This window comes from Eleutherodactylus coqui, chromosome 13, assembly GCF_035609145.1.
Source record: "Eleutherodactylus coqui strain aEleCoq1 chromosome 13, aEleCoq1.hap1, whole genome shotgun sequence".
Classification (NCBI taxonomy): Eukaryota; Metazoa; Chordata; class Amphibia; order Anura; family Eleutherodactylidae; genus Eleutherodactylus; species Eleutherodactylus coqui.
In genome coordinates, this window is record NC_089849.1 from 4,062,219 (window position 1) to 4,080,986 (window position 18,768).

General features: G+C 48.4%; 1 protein-coding gene across 2 annotated transcripts in view; it reads right to left on the reverse strand.

Moving 5' to 3' along the window:
- Positions 1–18,768, reverse strand: part of ADNP (activity dependent neuroprotector homeobox) — a 28,250-nt gene continuing 9,482 nt past the window's right edge. For both annotated transcript variants that reach the window (XM_066587638.1, XM_066587636.1), the window contains exons 3-5: positions 5,664–5,780; positions 5,158–5,250; positions 1–4,349 (exon numbers count right to left, since the gene is read on the reverse strand). In XM_066587638.1, coding sequence (XP_066443735.1) covers positions 1,317–4,349; positions 5,158–5,250; positions 5,664–5,771 — 3,234 coding nt within the window. In that variant the 5' untranslated portion in view covers positions 5,772–5,780 and the 3' untranslated portion in view covers positions 1–1,316. The remainder of the gene's footprint in view (positions 4,350–5,157; positions 5,251–5,663; positions 5,781–18,768) is intronic.

The window sequence follows — 18,768 nt, forward strand, 5'->3', positions numbered from 1 at the left end:
TTAAGCACAATACAGCTTTTTATTTAGATGCTTAAATGAATACAAAGGGAAAGAAAGATCACAAAATACTACTACAACAGTGTGCCAAATAGTAGATGGAATAAATGAACATCACTAGGTGGGCAACTAAATATACTAAGAACGAAAATACGGCATTGTGTTTTCTCTGGTTTGATACTTCAAAACACAATACATATCATACAGACCTCTACCTCCAGAAGGTATCAGAATATGTCGACTAGCAGAAGTTGTGGTTTTTTATATGTCCTTGCAATGGAGCTCCTTACTTTAAAGCGTGCCTGCCACTTACAAACAGCGGAAGCGGCCATTGTGCGTAGTGAACCTTACACGCAGCCAATCCCATCACTGTAATATTAGCCGAGGAGAGGATAAGCTTCCCGGACGTTCACTCCGCTGAATGGTCGCCTCGCAGTACACTAGCACCACGGACGCTTTAACATACCTCTCTTCCAGGATACCAGGTTTTCTATCAGCTCAATGCTCAGGGTTTGGGGTAGCAAAGTGTCTATGACAATAGTCCAGATGACCAATCCATTTTCAGATTGTACAGATTATGTGCAAAAACCCAAAGTTCATCAAAATTCTTATTAAGTTTGCGTTTTTTCTTTTTGTCTATAGCATTTTCAAGCCTTTCGCTAAGTAAACTAGATACAGCGTTAATTACACAGCAGGCCATCACTAAATTAAAAAAAAAAACAAACAAAAAAAAAAACCTATAGTGGGTACACAAGAACATCGCCATCAGTCTCACTTTTGAAGAAGTCTAAAATTCTGTACAAATATACATTTTAACTATTCAGAATGAATACATGACGGGGCGGGGAAAAGAAAAGATTAGTATCCCAAAAATTCTGTACACAGTGAGCCAGAGAATTCTGAATAACCTGCAGAGGGCGTCTTGACGTTCGGGGGATGGAAACCCTGCGCTCAGTGACGTTGGCCGGGTTTCTATGCATCAAGTTCATGTTTTTCTGTTTTATATATTTTTTTGTTTGAAAGGAAAAAAAAAAAATTATAGAAAATAATGAACATCGTGTGATACTCAAATAAAAAATGCGGATAAAAAACACATCTGTGCATTTTGTATCATCCAATGTTGCTCTTCACATCGGTATGTGCCAAACGCAGGCGACTAGAGCAAGCCATTGAAACTAAAGGGTGGATATCCAGCGTCTGACGGCACCGTGCAGGAGACCTACCACAAGTCACAGTTCAATGGGGTAGCTTACAAGTCTGGTCGTAATGAAAAGATCAGCTACGTGGGTGTTCATACAAGTGGCGTCTAAGAGGTTAACCTATACTTGTTGGCTACCGAGTCCGACTCCTGGTAGACTGTTGTGCATTTTCTCTGTAACAGTCACGTTAAAGTGATCGCCGCCCTCACGGTCGTTTGTGCTCGTCTGCCACTCCATCGCTTGTTCTGATAAGTTCTCCTCTTTCACCAAACTGTTAGAAAGCGACTTCTCTTTAGACCAGAACTCTTCAGCTTTGTCATGGGAGTTTACTTTGCATTTGGCTTCCTCCTCGTCGCTCTCGATTAAGTGATCTCTCTCAATTTCTTGGCCGTTTTCGGCTTCTTTACTGTGGTTGGAATCGTTGACGCGAGCTTCCTGCTTCACTTTCGGATTGCTATCCTCCAACTCTGGCGGTGACGGCACAGGCTCGCTGTTGGGACGCACAACTGTGTCTTTCGGCACTGGGGGATCTGCATCCTCTCCGTCATTGTCAGAGCTGTCCAAAATTATCTCATTAGAATGATCGTTTGCCTTTGACGGAGCATTTGCGTTTTGGTTTTCTAGCAATTCCACGGTTGTGTTCTGTTCTGAAGCCGGGGACTTAAGATCCTTCTCCGGAGTTTGGATGATGGCACTTTCGCTGGAGTCCTCGGCGACATTTTCGGAGCTATCCGACGAACTGGATTCATTTAAATTTTTCTTATCTACAGTTTTACTTGGGTTAGGAGCGGACTGACTCTCATCAATGTTCTCGAACTTCCACTCGTCGCCAAAATCCATTTCATGTTTGACTTTATTCAGCTCCCTCATGTTGAAGCCAAGCAGGACGCTGAGACTGTATCGCTCACAATCCCGAGTGCATTTTTTCCTTTTGTTGCTGAAATGGGATGCTATATCGTTCTTCCATAACCACAAACTGGCTGCCAACTTTTCGATTTCTCTCCTGCTCGCATAGGGCTGCTTGTTGAAGTATTTAGTAAGGAATGTCTTTCTGGATTCATAGGAGTCATCTTCATGGCCTCTGGGGTCCATAGCCAAGGCTACTGGCTCTTCGGGCTTATCATCCAAGATGATTGGGGCATCAGGGTCGTCATCTGGCCTTCTCTTCTTGGCGAGCGCTAAATCTACAAAGTCATTGGAACGTTTCATTGAAGGCATCATTTGAGCTGGATTTATTTTAATGGTACCGGACTTGTCTTGCCCATTCTGGGTTTTACCTACCCCTCTGCAGTGTACAAGGTGCAGCGTAATAGTTGATGCCGTCATGTTACTCGTGTACACGCCTAAGCAATGGATGCATTTGTAGGTAAGTTTCTTCTCAACAGGATGGACGGTCTGAATGACTTGATGTCTTTCCCTCAAGTGATGAGCAAGAGCGTCAGATATGGGGCCTTTCAAGATGGAAAAGCAGAGCGGACACAGTGTTTTGCCTACATCTTTCTTGTACGGCACAGCAGTTTGTGGCAAGTTTTTGATAGCCGGCTCCACCTTCTCCACCGTCTTGGTTTGTGTTTTTGGAGCAGGAACAGCAGGTTGGTTCTGTGCGTGGTAAGCTACGGACTCCGCTGGAGCATCACGCAGGTTGTACGTGGTGACGAGTAAATGGATATTTGTGTGACTTCCTTGCTGCAATGTCAAGTCAAACGTCAAAGTGGAATCCGTTTTTGGCGCCATTTCTTCATCTGCGTGAACCAGCCTCATGTGGGCTGCCATTTTCTCTACATCATTGAAAGTTGATCGGCAGTAAGGGCAGGAGAGACCGTGGATTAGCATGTGATTTAGCAAAGTGTCTGTTGGCAAGTATCGGTTACAGTAGAGACATTTGCTTGTGAAGTTATGTATTTTCATGATGTAGTTCGCCACAGCTGGAACCTTTTCAGCCTTGTGCTCCTTTTCAAAGTGACTGCTGTACAAGTTTTCTGGAAATAACTCGTTGCAAATTGTACATATCTTCCACTTTTGGGTGGAGGAAGAGGAGTTGGCAGCTGCTGCAGCGGCTGCCGCAGCAGCGGCCATTGGGGGTTTTGCACCAGGCTGACCTAGCCCTCGAGATGCAACATGGGATGGAGTCATGGAAGCTGGTTTAAGGTGGCCGCCTGAAAGACTGGAGTTTCCAGACTGAAGAGAGTACCTTAAAGGAGCAGGTGATCTTTGCTCATTACCGAGTGCGTAAGATCTCATATTTCCACCAGGAAGCATCTGCTTCATGGATTGGGATTGCTGGGGGATAGAAACAGGGGCATTACCACCCATTCCTAATCTCATCTGCTGCCCAACTTGATACCCTGAAGACAACCCTTTCACTCCATAGTTATTCTGCTGCATGTGGACATTGGACATCATGTTAGAATTCATCGAAGGCTTTGGTATTGAAAGTCTATTCACCATTTGTTGAGAAGGAAGAGTACGGACATTTCCTTGGGACATTGGACCCATTCTTTGTGGAATGCCCATGGGTTTTTTGTCTTGTGGCTTTGGAGCTATCAGCATCAATGGCTTGGATCTAGGAACAACTACATTTGTATGTCCTATCATTGCCGTCACTTGGTACCCAATCCGCTCATGGTCTTCAATTACATGCTGTACTAAAGTTTCATAAGTCTTCGGCATAAACAGACATCGTTTGCAATGAATGCTGCTTTCATTGCTTGCGTTTGCCCCTATAGGCACGGCACCATTCAGTGATTTGTCACCGCCCTTTGCAACATATGGTGCCGCAACGTGCTGGAAATGTTCCCTGTATATGTGTTTTCTCACCACTTCATAGAGAGGATCTCTGTAAGTGCACTTTTTACAATAATAAACCGCTTGCTCCACACTGTCGGCCTGCTTAGGTTTAAGGCTGTCAAGCTTGTTTTTGTCTTTAAAAGCGCTGAGGACTGGACTTGGCTGAGGGTTGTTTGGTGCGTGGAACACCTTAATGTGCATTTCCAAAGTCTTTCTGTCTCCATTGTAAGTACAGTACGGACAGTTCAGAAGAATCCGGTTCTCAAAGTCTTCGTTGTGGACGTTTCGAAAGTGACTTTTGTAAGCGGAGAAGAACTTTGATGAGAACGGACACTGGCTGCAGCAGAACTGTTTTGTTCTGTAGTCCTGTAAGAAGAGTAGAAAGAATCAGCAAAAGGGCACAAAAAAGTGAAGCTCGTACTGACAGACAGACGCCGAGAACACAAACACTGTAAAAGTTAAACCGCACACTGCGCCACCGTTGCTCACTGCCATTTCTGGTATTACAACTCAGCTCTGTTCACTGCAAAACGAGATGCCGTCAGTGCATAGAGACCGTCACTAATCCCTAATCACTCTTCAAGCACAAATTCATGGAAGAGATTATAAAGGAAATAATTTGGGGAAAAAGTAGCCAGACGCCGACGTCTGTGGAATGGGGCCAATATAGGCAGGTGTGTGCTTCTGTAGCCATGTCAAACATGAAATGCCTACAGATATTGGATACAGGTCTGCATTACAAGGGGTTTCTGACATGTAGTGAACCAAGCTTATTCATCACACAGAAGTTGTGCAAATTCCTGATTTACTGTTCACCGTTTAAGATCTCCGCTTGTCGCCGGCATCTAGAGGATAAAATCCAACCTGATCCTGCCCAACCGATACAGCAGCATGGTGCTCTGCAAGCAAGCCAAGATGCCGTGCCAGACAAGATTAGGAGATTTAGCCTTTAGAGATACGAAGAATGCTGCTTTTCACTGACAGCAAGCTGAGATCTTAAAATAAATAGTTTTATAATCTAAAATGATAAAAGGAGACAAAACCTTAATTATATAACACACAGTTCTGCAGCTTCCTCAGCTTTAGTTACAGGACCCCCTATAGATACAGGGACGTGAATGTTGGTTTTTCCACATGTTCACCAATGGCAGAGACTATAGAGGAAGACACTTACCTGATTTTTAGTGAGCGATGGGTCCCACAGTCCTACATCATCCCATGATGTGTTTTTCACATAGAAGTCGTTGGGTTCAAATTGTTTAAATTCCTGCACATAATACAAGAAAAAAAAAATTTGTAAAAAACATGTATTATAGGAGCAAAAACATTGCATGGAACAAGGACCTGCAGAGCGGGAGTTCTGCATTTTGGCACACGCACCTTTTCTATTATACATCATTACCTTCCTGGTGCATTTCATATAATACACCTGCCCCATTGAGTTCTGATTATTCAGTTTAGTCCCAATGCTTTGTGGCTTTCATTAGTCTAATCCGGACATTTCTCCCACACACATCGGGAGTCTGCAGATTCAATGGGCTCAAACCTCTTCTGACAAGTTATAGAAGTTATAACATTGTATTCCCTGAATGATCCAATTGTAAAGCCTCCTCCCTGTAAGCGGCAGTCTGGCTAATAAAGGCCAATAGGGTTATACTGACCGCTAACAGTGATACTCACATCTACATGGTCCTTGCAGTACTCCAGCCCAATATCACCCAAGATCTTCTTCACAGTCTTCCTGGCTTTTCGCAAACTGCCCAGATTATTTACCGGAAGTTGGAACATTATTACTGCCTGAAGGAAGAAGAAAGCGAGAACATTTAATAGACCCAAATAATCATATGCAAAAATGATACCTCAGTAATAAAACTATGAATGGGCCAATTCACATCTACCCCCATAGAGGACAGCAAGGAGGACTGCAAATGAACTGCACAATTGGACCAGGGCTGAGGTCTCCCAACATGACACGCACCTCTGAGGCGTTCGGTTAGAACAGGGCTGAGGTCTCCCAACATGACACGCACCTCTGAGGCGTTCGGTTAGAACAGGGCTGAGGTCTCCCAACATGACACGCACCTCTGAGGCGTTCGGTTAGAACAGGGCTGAGGTCTCCCAACATGACACGCACCTCTGAGGCGTTCGATTAGAACAGGGCTGAGGTCTCCCAACATGACACGCACCTCTGAGGCGTTCGATTAGAACAGGGCTGAGGTCTCCCAACATGACACGCACCTCTGAGGCGTTCGGTTAGAACAGGGCTGAGGTCTCCCAATATGACACGCACCTCTGAGGCGTTCGGTCACTTGTGGAGATCAGAGCCGTCCTCAGGACTACATTCACATGAGTTACACTGAAATGCGAATCACGCTCGATGTTAAGTCCTAGCATAAGGCTCCTTGTACAGGGAGCGATAAATCATTTGCATGAGCGGACGATGACCGTTCATTCATTCATTCTCTCATGCAACCTGTTTATACAGGCAGAAACTGTCCAAAAATACGTTTCCTATTGTTCAGTCATTCACATTCCCCGTATCAGAGAACGACTGAACCATCGCTGGTTACACAAGGCAACTGAACGATTATTATAAAATGAGACGAACGAGAAGTCAACACATCGTCGTTCAGTCGTTGGCCGCGTTTACACCGAACGATCGGTCAAAATCATACAAAGATTTACTGAACGAAAAATCGCTCAGCGTAAGACGGGGGGTTATGGGCCAATTACACAAGACCGTTATTGTCCAAAACTCGTTTAAACAAACTAATTTGTGCGATAATCGCCATGTCTGAACGCTCAGCCATCACGCACTACCGTTACAGTTCGCTAATGGAATCATTGCCGGCTCGCTGACCTCTCGCTGCGTGTAAACGCTCAGTGTGTTACATGGAATGTGAAGCGCTGGGCAAGAAACCAGCAGTGATCTGCCTGGCTAAAGGCTCTGCACCAGCGCCAACAACCTGGCGCTGAGGTCAGTGCAGTTTGGGCTGTTGTCCTGCCTAAACGGGTCCTTAGTCTCTATAGAGCCCCAGTGTAATTTACAGCAAAGAGCCGATGAGGAAGTCTGATCCAGCCCCAGGGGGAAAATATATGCAGTATGGACAAAAGGAGGGGGAAAAGCATAAAGGGAGCGTGCCGCCAGCCTGGAGCACCATACATTAGCACCATGCTATTAGGCGAGGTGACAGCCTGGTCCTGTATTTTTCATACTCGCCTGCTCCCTAGTTTCCACCTTTGAAGTTCATGCATCACCCGGAAGAAAAGAGAGGGGGGGGGGAGCGATCGGACTCTTTTCAGAGTCTTGTACTGGCACTGTCCCATACAAGTCTATGGCTTAAGACACACGGGACTCTTGATTTCAGCCAGTGCATGGACTTTACAGGGGATCTCTAGGTGAACATGAAAAGTACAGCATCCGGCTTCAGGCAGGTGACCGGTTCCCTTTAAGCTAATTTATTTGCAAATCAATGTAAAACCACCATTTCTACTGAACAGTAAGTTGCGGTTGCAGAGAATCCACCAAGAACCTCCCATGTAAGAGGACTGCAGGACTGTAAGCGGCAGGGAACGTTAAGGCCCGGGCACAGATCGTGCACGGTGCCGGAGTGCCAAGCTGTGCCTTTGTTTGCAGGCATGACCATAAAGCCTGCAGCACCACTGAGGCATGTAACGTGTCAGCATCTGCGCACACAAGCGGAAGTCATTATGTACGTCTGTCACTAAACCAGAGGTCGCTGATGGGCAAGGAACTACCGGCTACAGTTACTGTTTGCAGGGACCCTCAAGTAGAGGGAGAGGGGAGGTGGGAGTCAGAGCAAGACAAGACTAGGAGGTAAAATACTACGGCCTCATGGTCATAACGGAATGATCTGCAGTTCAATATGCCCATAGACATTCATTGGGCATCCGGAGGTAATTAAATACCTGCGGATGCCATGTTCCCCAGCGTGCGGATTGCACGCGGGCGCGCATGCGAGGGGGGATTATTAAAGCAGCCTGCTCCCTTTTGTGTGGTTTCCCACGCCGGCGCCTTTCGTTGAAGTCAATGGAAGCCGTCCGCACCGTGGATCCGCAGTAAAGAAGAAAAAAAAAGCCACAAACGGAAAACACCACAGTGCAGAAGAACCGGACAGACAGGTGAGAAAATGTCTTTTGGCCTCGTGGCTGTGGGTACGGCTGGAATCCGTGCATGCCCGTGGACATGAAGTAACTCGGATCCAGTTTGGGTCCGGCTGTGCTGCCACCAGGTGGTCTTGAACTGGATATTTTTGATAGGCTGCCTGTCAGATCGCAGTATGATGTAATGCTTTATTTTCTTTTTCAGTCCCCACAGGGCCATAGCATTACATCATACTGTGACCGGGTAGGCAGTCTATCAAGCCACTCCACGGGGATGGCTTGATAGTGCTAAGACAGCCCTTAGGCCTTTCAGAAGGCCCTTGGCTGCCATGACACCCTCCCGGCTCCCTGCGATCTCAGCAGCATTTAAAGGACAGATTGCTGTGGAAGGGGGCAGGGCATCAGGGGCATTTAAAAAGGTAATAGCATCAAACAGTCGCGCAGCTGATTGCAGCTATTGCCGGCGAGTGTCAGCTGTAATAGACAGCCGGCGCCCGTGCTGTATGAAGAAAGGTCGCCCCCGCAATCTCTCTTCACACCCCGTGTAAACACTCCCCTCCTTCCCATAGGACGTGAAGCGCTGAGCAAGAAGCCCGCGATGCAGTGGCAAGTCTATGTAAGGCCTCCTGTACACGGGTGGAAATCCTGCAGCGGATTTCCCACAGAATTTCCGCCCGTGCACACTGCCAAAGGATTGCATCAGATAATGCAATCTATGCAGATGGTCGCGATTTGACTGCGTAGAACCCGCGCAATAAACAAATCGCAGCATGTCCCATTTCTGTGCGAGCCTCGCTGAGGCGCCGGCTGGATAGATCGGAGGAGACGCCGGAGGTGGTGAGCCGCAGTGGTCACTGCAGGGGCACAGCTCACACCCCGCTGCGATCCGACCCAGCTGTCTGCAGGAGGCCTAAAAGGCCATAAGTCAAGTGACTAATGTGCCTAAAGAGTTGCTACTTTTTGGGTTGCTTGTGGAATGGCTCATTGTATGGCAATTAAACAGAATAATGAAGACGGCACCTGGAGTCTACAGGAAGTTACCTTTAGAGAAGTTTTGGGGTTAGGAAAAAAAAATAAAAGCATGGCACCGTTTTAGCCAGCCGTTAAATACTCTTGTAATAAAGGTGTAATAATTAGAGAGGATATACAAGGTCTGAGGCTATTTAAGGCCTCATCTGGTTATACAGCCTAATAAAGGGGCCTTAAAGCTCTAAAAACTAACTGGAGGAAGAAGAGGGAGGGCCGAGAGGTGCGTCACCTGCAGCACCTCCAATCTGATGATTTAGGCAGCCAAGATTGTTGCAGCAGTTGTCTACCTACCTAGGGCAGAGCTAATCACCAGAGCACGTATAGTGGGGATTAGGAGTCTGAAGATGGTCTCGGCCGTCTTGGATGGCCAAGAACAGGACCAGGAACCAAAGGAATGGAAGGACAGCAGAGAAGACCTGCAGGTAGCGTACCCTGCATCTCCTCTGCTCTCACAAGCTACTGGACACGGCCCAACGACCATTACAGGTCTAGATAGTGCGGAGATGCTGCAATCTTACTAGAATTCACACAAGATCAGAATGAAAAGACAGAAGACGTCTCATTATTTACACTGAAGTCAGTTGCCACATGCAGTTTTGGACATTCATATCCATCGGCCACAATGACTGCACTTCCCTGTGACAATCAACAGATGGCCTCTAATCGGGGGACGGACGATCTGTAGGTATAAACCAGCTGAACGGTGACACTCACTGTTATTTAGGCTAGCACAGAGATCATGCAACGCAAGTCACGTGGCCACCTTCAGCCAACCTCCCCCAACAAGTGGCTGAGTAACACCGACCTAGGTTTGGGGTGCGGCCGCTGCCCATGCTGTAGATGGAAGCACCAACAACTCCGAATGACACTTGTGTGACTGATCAGTCCAAAAACATCCGACTGTCAGAAACAACCTGCTGATGGGAGCCGGTGATCGGCTGCATCGGTGATCGGCTGCCCTCGTCAGGGACATCATCACCGGCTCCCACCTGGCGGTGAAGACCGGACAGTTGGCGGCAGAGGAGTACGAATTCTCTTACTGCAGGCTGAAGTTTTTGAATAAAGCCATGTCCCCGGGTAACCTCTGTAAAGGGGTTGTTCAGGATTACAAAAACATGACCCCCGCTCACAGGTAGTTTGTAGAAAAGCAAATCATCATTTAGGTCAAGGGAGCCGTGCTGCAACCACCAACAACTCCTGGACAGGAGGGGGGCCTGGTTTTTGGGGGATGAGTTGTAGTTTTCAGTAGTACCTTTTAATTTACTTAAAAAAAAAAAAATTCTAAGTGGAGTGAAATGGAAAAAACAAAACATTCTGCCATCTTTGGGTTGCGTCTTGTTTCTACAGCATACAGACAGCAACGAAAATGATGCAACGATTCTGTGGGTCACCACAATTACTACAATCCCAAACTTATATCGTTTTTTTGCTGTACTCTTATTTTCTACAAAGACTTTTTTTTAACCTTCTGCCACCGTGTACCGACAGGCATAACTATTTTTTCTTCGACATTTAAGCCGCCTGCAGACGTCTGGGTCAGATCCCCTGCGAGAATTCTCGAAGCAAGACCCGAGCCCCTGCAGGGACCAGTGCGGGTCTCACCTTCTCCCGCGGCTCCAGCTCTGTGAGGTCCCAGTTGCCGCCCAGCCGGCACATGCGCAAAGCGGAGGCGGGGTGTCAGGGGTGACATTTCTGTGAGTGCCTCTGCAAGCCCCGCACAGAAATAGAACATGCCGCCATTTGTTTTCCGTGTGTATTTTCACGCAAAATAATCACAGCCGTCTGTATAGGGTTGTGTTTTGCAATGCAATCCTATGAAGCGGGCATGGACGGAAATTCTGCGGGAAATCCGTCCACGGAATTACTGCCCGTGTGCAGGGGGCCTTAGGCAAGCACTTTTTCTGCGGGACATCCTGTAGTTTCCGCTGGCACCATTCTGGAGTACATATGACTGATAGCGTTTGATTACATTTTTTCTTGGAGACAGGGTGACAAAAAAAACAAAAAAAACCCACTATTCCGTCATTCTTTATATTTATTCTTTTCTGACGACGTTCACCGTGCGGCGTCAATGCGTTACTCTGATAGATCGGACTCTTAAGCCAAATGGCCACAAACGGATTTCTACCGCAACTATTAGGTTCTATTGAACTCAATAGCTTTTCTGCCAGCCGATGCCGACATGCAGAGTTTTACCGTGGATTTATGCGAGCGGTTATACAAACAAAAAGTGGCATGTTGTATTTTCCACGGATTTACGTTGTGATCACGGTTTGTTTACCACCGCGGTCCTCCCGCGGTTATATCTAGCGACGGTCCTGGGCATGAGCCCTTACGGACACAACGATACCATATGTGCTTGTTTATATATTTTTTTTTTTTGATTATACAACAAAAACCCCATTTATTTTAAATAATTAATAAAATTTTAAAACTTATTTAAGGGGACAAGAACATGCGATGCTTTGATCGCTCCTGCAATATGATGTAACACTGTAGCATTACTTTATACCGCGATCTGACAGGCAGTCTATTACGCCACGCTACAGGTATGGCTTGATAGGCATTCTGCTATGACAGCCTTGGGGCCTTTCAGAAGGCCCCGGCTGCCATGACTCCTGCACAGAAAACCCATGTAAGGGACCCCCAAACATCGGTCGGGGGATTTCAAGAGTTAACAGCTCCTTTGAGCTGCGCAGCTTATCGGAGCGGTTGCGGGTGGGTGTAGGCTGTAATAAACAGCCGGAAGCCGCGTTGCATGGAGAAAGATCGTCTCACATCATAACAGCATTGTATTAATAAAGTATATTTGTATGACCCCGACTTTGGTGATCGGACCCGCAGTCCGCACCCCAGTGTTTATGCAGAGAAAGTTGAGCCTTTCCATTTCTGCTGGCAGAGGATCTAGTCGCTTTGGTTGTGATGCGGCCATTTGCGGATGTCCAGGTGTAGAGGCGTAGATGCCGCTGAGTAAAGGAGGTGTTGGCGATTGTAAACTAGAACTGCACAAGGCGGTCCGCAGAGTCATTCCTCTTCCCTAGGCCGTGTCTGCCGACCGCTCCTGCAATCTCTCCTTCTCTAAGTCCTTATAGCCAAGGGTCAGACTATGCAAGCTCAAGCGTCCTGCCAGACGGAAAAAAACAATGTCAGCAAGATCCCTGCACAATATGCAATGGAGGTGAGGAACAGGTTTGACTCGCTCATGCAGAAAAGTGGGCAGAGATAGTGGGCAGCTGTGGGCAGAGAAAGGGAAACCTCACTGAAATCGCTCAAGAACACATGCCATTCAAGAAGCCAGATCGCATTGGGAGCCAAGTGCACCCACCCTCCAGATCCTGATGAAAGGAGAGAAGCTGAGGCAAGGTTGGAGGAGGTGATGCCATGCCAAATTCCAAAGAGAAGCCAGGAAAGACAAAGAACAGCTTCCTGAACGCCCCGTGTATGAGGAGGGTCACACCAGGGAATTATATGCCACTAAGAAACAGGTGAGGAAGCTGTTCACCTGCCAAGCAGCCATCATGGACCACAATGGGAATTAAATCAGTGACCAGAAGGACATCAAGTAGAGATGGAGGGAATATATAAGAACTATAAAACCTGGCGCCAGCAGTGACCCCCCAGAGGAACACGGGGCCCGAGAGGACCGGGCACCACACCTGCCGGGAAGTGGAGCCGGCAGCGATGGAGTCCCTGCAGAGTTGCTCAGCCAGTCCCAAGAGCTGCACGGACACCACCAGTCTGGAGGACCTGCGCATGGCCGGAGGATTGGAGAGGATCAGTTTTCATTGCACTGCCAAGGAAGGGCGATAAAGGACTGTGGGAACTATAGAACAATCACTCCGATTCCCCACGCCAACAAGGTGCTCCTGAAAATCATCCAGAAACGCTTGGGCAGTATCCCTGAGCAGGAACTTCCTGATGTCCAAGATGGAGTCCACAAGGGACCCCTGACCACATCGCAAACCTGAGGTGGATCATGGAAAAGGCGCCCCGTCTCGGTAGGGAGGTCGGAGTAGCTGCGCGCCTCGTCACGTTGGGGAGGTCCCTCTACAGCAATCAAGAAGCCACAGTGAGAACCAGGTATGAGAACACAGAATGGTTCAAGAGGGGCACAAGACAAGGATGCATCCTCTATGCGGAAGCGATCATGAGGTGGCTGGATGTAAGTGATCAGGGTATTGGGTTAAAAATAGGTGGAAGAACCATCAGTAATCTAAGATGCGCAGACGATACGAAGCATCTGAAGAGGCTGATCCTGCAGCTGGATGGGACTTCACCGAAACATCAAGACGACAAAAACCATGACCGCTGTCAACAGGGATGTTCACATAAAGGTTAACAACGAGGAAATCGAAGTTTCCTATTCCCTGGGTTTCTCATCGATAGAGGCAACTGGACAGGTGAGATAAAGCGTTGATTAGCACCGGGATGTATGGCCATGAAGAGCATGGACCCAATATGGAAGTGCAAGAATGTCTCAGTCACCATCAAACAGAGGTTAATCACAGCCATCGTCTTCCAGATAGCAACGTATGGCTGCGAGACGCGGACATTGAGGAGAGCGGACAGAAGACGCTTCCGAGCTGCGGTGTTGGAGAAAACCTCTACGAATCCCCTGGACAGCGAGGGTCCCAACAAAGCTGTCCTGGACTTTACCAACCCGAAGATCACCAGACGGAGACTGACGGACTTCGGACACGTGATTCGCTGGAAGAGGTGCTACTTGGAATGGTCAGTCGTAAAAGGAAACAGGGAAGACAAACGTCACGTTGGCTGGACGCCATCAAGGAGGACACGGGAATGGACATCAGGCCTCTATGTGAGGCGACGAGCGTTTACACGCAAAGAGAAGCCGGTGATTGCTTTTTCGCTGAATAAAAGTCAGGGATAATAAACCGCAGACAAATAGTGAAAAATGAAACACTCAAAATTAGTTCTTTGTGCGATAATAGTTACGCTAAAGGCCCATTACAAAGGGCCCGGCCATATAACCAAACTCAAGCTGACAAGGACTGGTGGCACGTTACCGGCGTCCAGCACTTCTGCTCCTGGCAGAGAAAGATGGCCAATGAGACAGCAGATTTTTGGCAAGTTCTTGCAATCATGAGAAGTAGGTAAACTTATGAAGAACACAACAGAGGGTCTCCAATAAAAACACACAGAGAAACCATAGGAGGACATTCAAAAAGCATGTTACACCGGATTCTAGTGCAAGGGTCCCAAACTTTGGAGCAAGGCTTGCACAAGAATCTTGTGACTTGGAATCTGCACCAGCATCCACCACTTTCACTAAACGTTAGCGTGGCTTGTTGGCAAGTGGCGTGTCGACCCCGGCCCAACACATCTATGCATAATTTACACCAGAAACTCGACTAGCAGAAATAATACACCCGATCGGACCTGGCATACGTTTGTGTAGGCGCACAGATGTACCCAATATACGGCGAGGTCCGCATCACTCCCTGTGAGGCGCATTGTACGCTGCTGGAAATATTAGGACAGTTTACAATATACACCCCAGCAACTACTGAGCAGACATCAGATCTTTAGTGGAGACTTCCTTCACAGACTCCAGGTGAGTGCCATGTCTGGAAAACACCTAGATATTAGCAGGAGGGATTGCGATTGAGCGCGAACATTATGTGCTACCGATAGACCAAGTGGGACTTGCAAAGTGTAGAATCTGAAGAAACGCTCCGGCGGCACAACATACATGTAGGATTGGTCCCACTGAAGGACAACCACAGCGTATCAGCAAAAAAATAACAAATATGCCTCTCATAAGATCTCAATCTCCACCGTCTCCAGACTCTTTCCCGTCTGTAAGATGTGCGCCGGGTGAACCTGCCCCCATCTGTGATGAGAACGGGGCACCAATGGCGAAGCTGTTAATTCTGGTATTGTCTGGTGAATGCCAATGGAGATGCCCAGAACCAGGCTACAAGTACAGATCCCACTACAGGATGATGGACCCTCATGGAGTCCGTGTGTGACAGTTGGGGCAGTAGCTGCAGGTGGTCATTCTGTAGGGCTCCGATAGCTCCTCCTGTCCCTCCGGTCTTAATGCTGGAAGCTATTCTGTGGGGTAGTTCCTCCTGGTCCTGGTAGCTCCTCCTGTCCCTCCGGTCTTAATGCTGGAAGCTATTCTGTGGGGTAGTTCCTCCTGTCCAGCTCTCCTGGTATCGGCTCCAGGCTCTTGTGCTGGGACATACAGGCCAGAGCAGGAAGGTTTGCTGCATGGATGGGCCATCCTGGAGGGGCCGGACTGCCTGTACAACCTGGTTGGCTACAGGTGACGCTCGTAGGGACGAGGACACCAGCGAGAGAGGAACGGCCTCCAGTCACCTCTGGTGTCCTCTTGTCGCCTTCATTCTGAGCAAAGGAGGCGACATGGATTTACAAGCACTTCTGCTTCCTAACTGGACAGATAAACATCCCTAAAACGCAAGTGCCGTAGGGTCATACTGGGAGGCTGAAGAGTTCCTGAGATATGAGTGTATAGAAGTCTGTCTAGAAGGGATGAACATGTAGGATGATAGACGGTTCTGTGCAGAGCACAATACCTGCCTTTGTCCTGATGGGTCAGAAAGTGGCTGTGAAATGACAGCGGCATCCTCCTGCTGCAGAGAACAGCGTGCAGTCACTAGACGGCTACTGCAGGACCTGCAAGATGCATGTAACCTCCATGTCAGAGGACCGCACATCACGTGGCGCGGACAGGTAAATGGAATGTCTCTTTAGTGCTCTTTGAAGCTCCACCGTGCACCACCGTTTGTGGACCAGCACTATGTAGAGTGACATGTCTGCTGTGGATCTGTGCACGATTTTTGGAGAGACTTGCATTTAATTAGTAGCAGCCAGACACAGAACTAGTCCTGCATATTCATGAGCTACAACCACACCCACCTGCCCTCCAGCCAATGATTGACAGCTATATTACTGTGTAGAGATGGAGCTGCCAATCATTGGCTGATGGGTGAGGTGGGTGTGGCTACAGCTTATGAACATACAGGACTAGTTCTGTGTCCGGCTGCTACTAAAGCAAGTCTCTCCAAAACTCCTGCACAGATCCACAGCAGACATATCTCTGCAGTCAGTGTGACGGGCACTCCCTAATGGTGCTCTCAGAGGGGGCTGCAAAACCGTGGTGACCGTCTCTAAACCAGAGACCATTGTATTTCCATCTGAGACGTTTACAGCATTGTCTACAAGATATACCATAAAGGTCTCCTCTCTGGAGGGCTGAACCTAATGAGACAAGGGGGCAACACACACACCTTACGGAAGTTGTGGAAAGTTTCCACTAATCCTATGGGAGGAAGCCACACAGCAGTGCCGAACAGGGAAGCAAGGAACCCCTTTTCCCCAATTAGGTGGCGGTGCAGAGGTGCAACCCTCTATCGGACATTTACGGCAAAAACTGCCCACGTCAGAAGTCTCAGACACGCAGCCCTTGGGAGTGGTACGATTCGAGGATCTTTGCAAACGTACTAATCACAAGGGGCAAAGCCTGGCTGTTAACCGATACTAGTAATTTATATATCCATACATGTATGCCATGATCCAGGCAAACCGTAAGACTACAGAAAACAGAAAAAACAACCGCACCAAAGTCAGCAGCCATTTATAAGGAGAGTTCACTAATCTCAAAAAGTTAGTTTGCTTCTCCACAAGGGCAGAATCTATCATTCAGCAATACGAGAAATCAGCGAGGAATCACCCAGGATGAGATCTAATGCCCAGCAGGAAGACAGCCGCACATGCATGCAAGATAGGGAAAAAGTCCAGAGTGGGCACCTCTAAATACACGACAGCTGGGGCAGCGGAGACGCCTTCAGGTACAATTTACAGATTTAAATACTTCTTGTAGAACTGGCTAAAGAAAAAAAGATCAGACCCAAGATCAGCCTGCAGAATAGCGCTCCACTACACCCTTTTGGCACAGCGGACCTTTGCTTCCAGTTTCAGAAAACCTCTGGTCCACGGTCTAACTTCTGTAGAAAGCCCAAACCCAGGATCCCAGACATCGCCAATGCCATCTGCTGACATCTGGTTACTCCGGCGTGGTGACAGGGCCGAGCTGCCGGCACATGGCACCAGGATTATGGCACTGAAGAACTGCCAAAGTGGGTTTATGGTGCTGTGCGTATTTGGGCCTTCTAATAAGCCTATCCCTCCATCTGTAACATGTAAATATACATCCCGCAGCGGGACAATCCTCATACATCGGCAGCTTATAGAGCCGGTCACACAAGACCTTGTCATCAGTTATCCTGGTTATGGAAACACTTTGGACACGATCCCCTGCAGTGTATACTGCCAGCAACTAAGTCTACTGATTTAGTAAAGAAGTGACTTTGCTCATATGGGATGCAATCTGTAGATGATGTGTAGGACACAGGAGACATTGCCGCTGAAATGTACCAATCCAGAGATCTTCTGCATGCTCAGGATTTACGTGTAACGACTTTCACACTCCACAGCAAGCAGCCGCTTCTAGGGTACGTCCACACGGGCCGGAGATGCAGCAGCAAGTTTCGCATCCAAAACAGTCAAAATCCGCCCAATGGTGAGTAATTTGACTCAAAATCAGCTGCATATCCACAGCTGATTTCAGCAAATCTAGCGCTCCCCTCATTACCCAAGTCTGTGGGCTGTCAGCGCAGCCCTTCACCCAGCAGTCTCTAATGAGCAGCGCTGCCACCTCCACACCCCCCCCCCCCCCGCCACCCAGCGGCGCTGCCACCTCCGCACCCCCCGCCACCCAGCGGCGCTGCCACCTCCGCACCCCCCGCCACCCAGCGGCGCTGCCACCTCCGCACCCCCCGCCACCCAGCGGCGCTGCCACCTCCGCACCCCCGCCACCCAGCGGCGCTGCCACCTCCGCACCCCCCGCCACCCAGCGGCGCTGCCACCTCCGCACCCCCCGCCACCCAGCGGCGCTGCCACCTCCGCACCCCCCGCCACCCAGCGGCGCTGCCACCTCCGCACCCCCCGCCACCCAGCGGCGCTGCGAGCACTAAAAGCCACCAGCTGAAAGGCTGCACTGATAAACCAAGAATTGAGGCGAGGGGGGAGCCCTGCATCTGCTACAGATACACAGCTGATTTAGAGTCAATTTTGGGCAGACAGACTGTTTTGGATGCAGAATTTGCCACTGCATTTCCGCCCCGTGTGAACGTACCCTAAAAGGGGCTTGTTGCTGTCGTCAAGTTATACACGTAAATACGGAGCATTTCTGCCCAGTTAACATACGACTATCTGGCTTTATGTACATTAAGTATAAAGGCCAGAGAGGTTTCCTCACGGAGTTTTCTTTTCATTTGCTTCCCATGTGCTATTATTTAAATAGTCTTCATTTAGTTCTGTATAACCCCATCAGCTGGCTGTCCTGCTGAACCTGACAGCACACTCCTCCTGGCGGGGTCCGCTCTACCCCTCACTAAGGCCAAAAGGCACACAGGCACCTTCCAGTACATGTGCGGTCCAACACACTACACAAGACAGACACCCATAGAAGTCAATAAGGCAAACCGAACATCAGTTTGTCACACAGATGGTACGGGAAAAAATATATAAGATACACTGTGCATTATCCTGGGCCAATAAGTGGGCGAGAATCACTTATTCC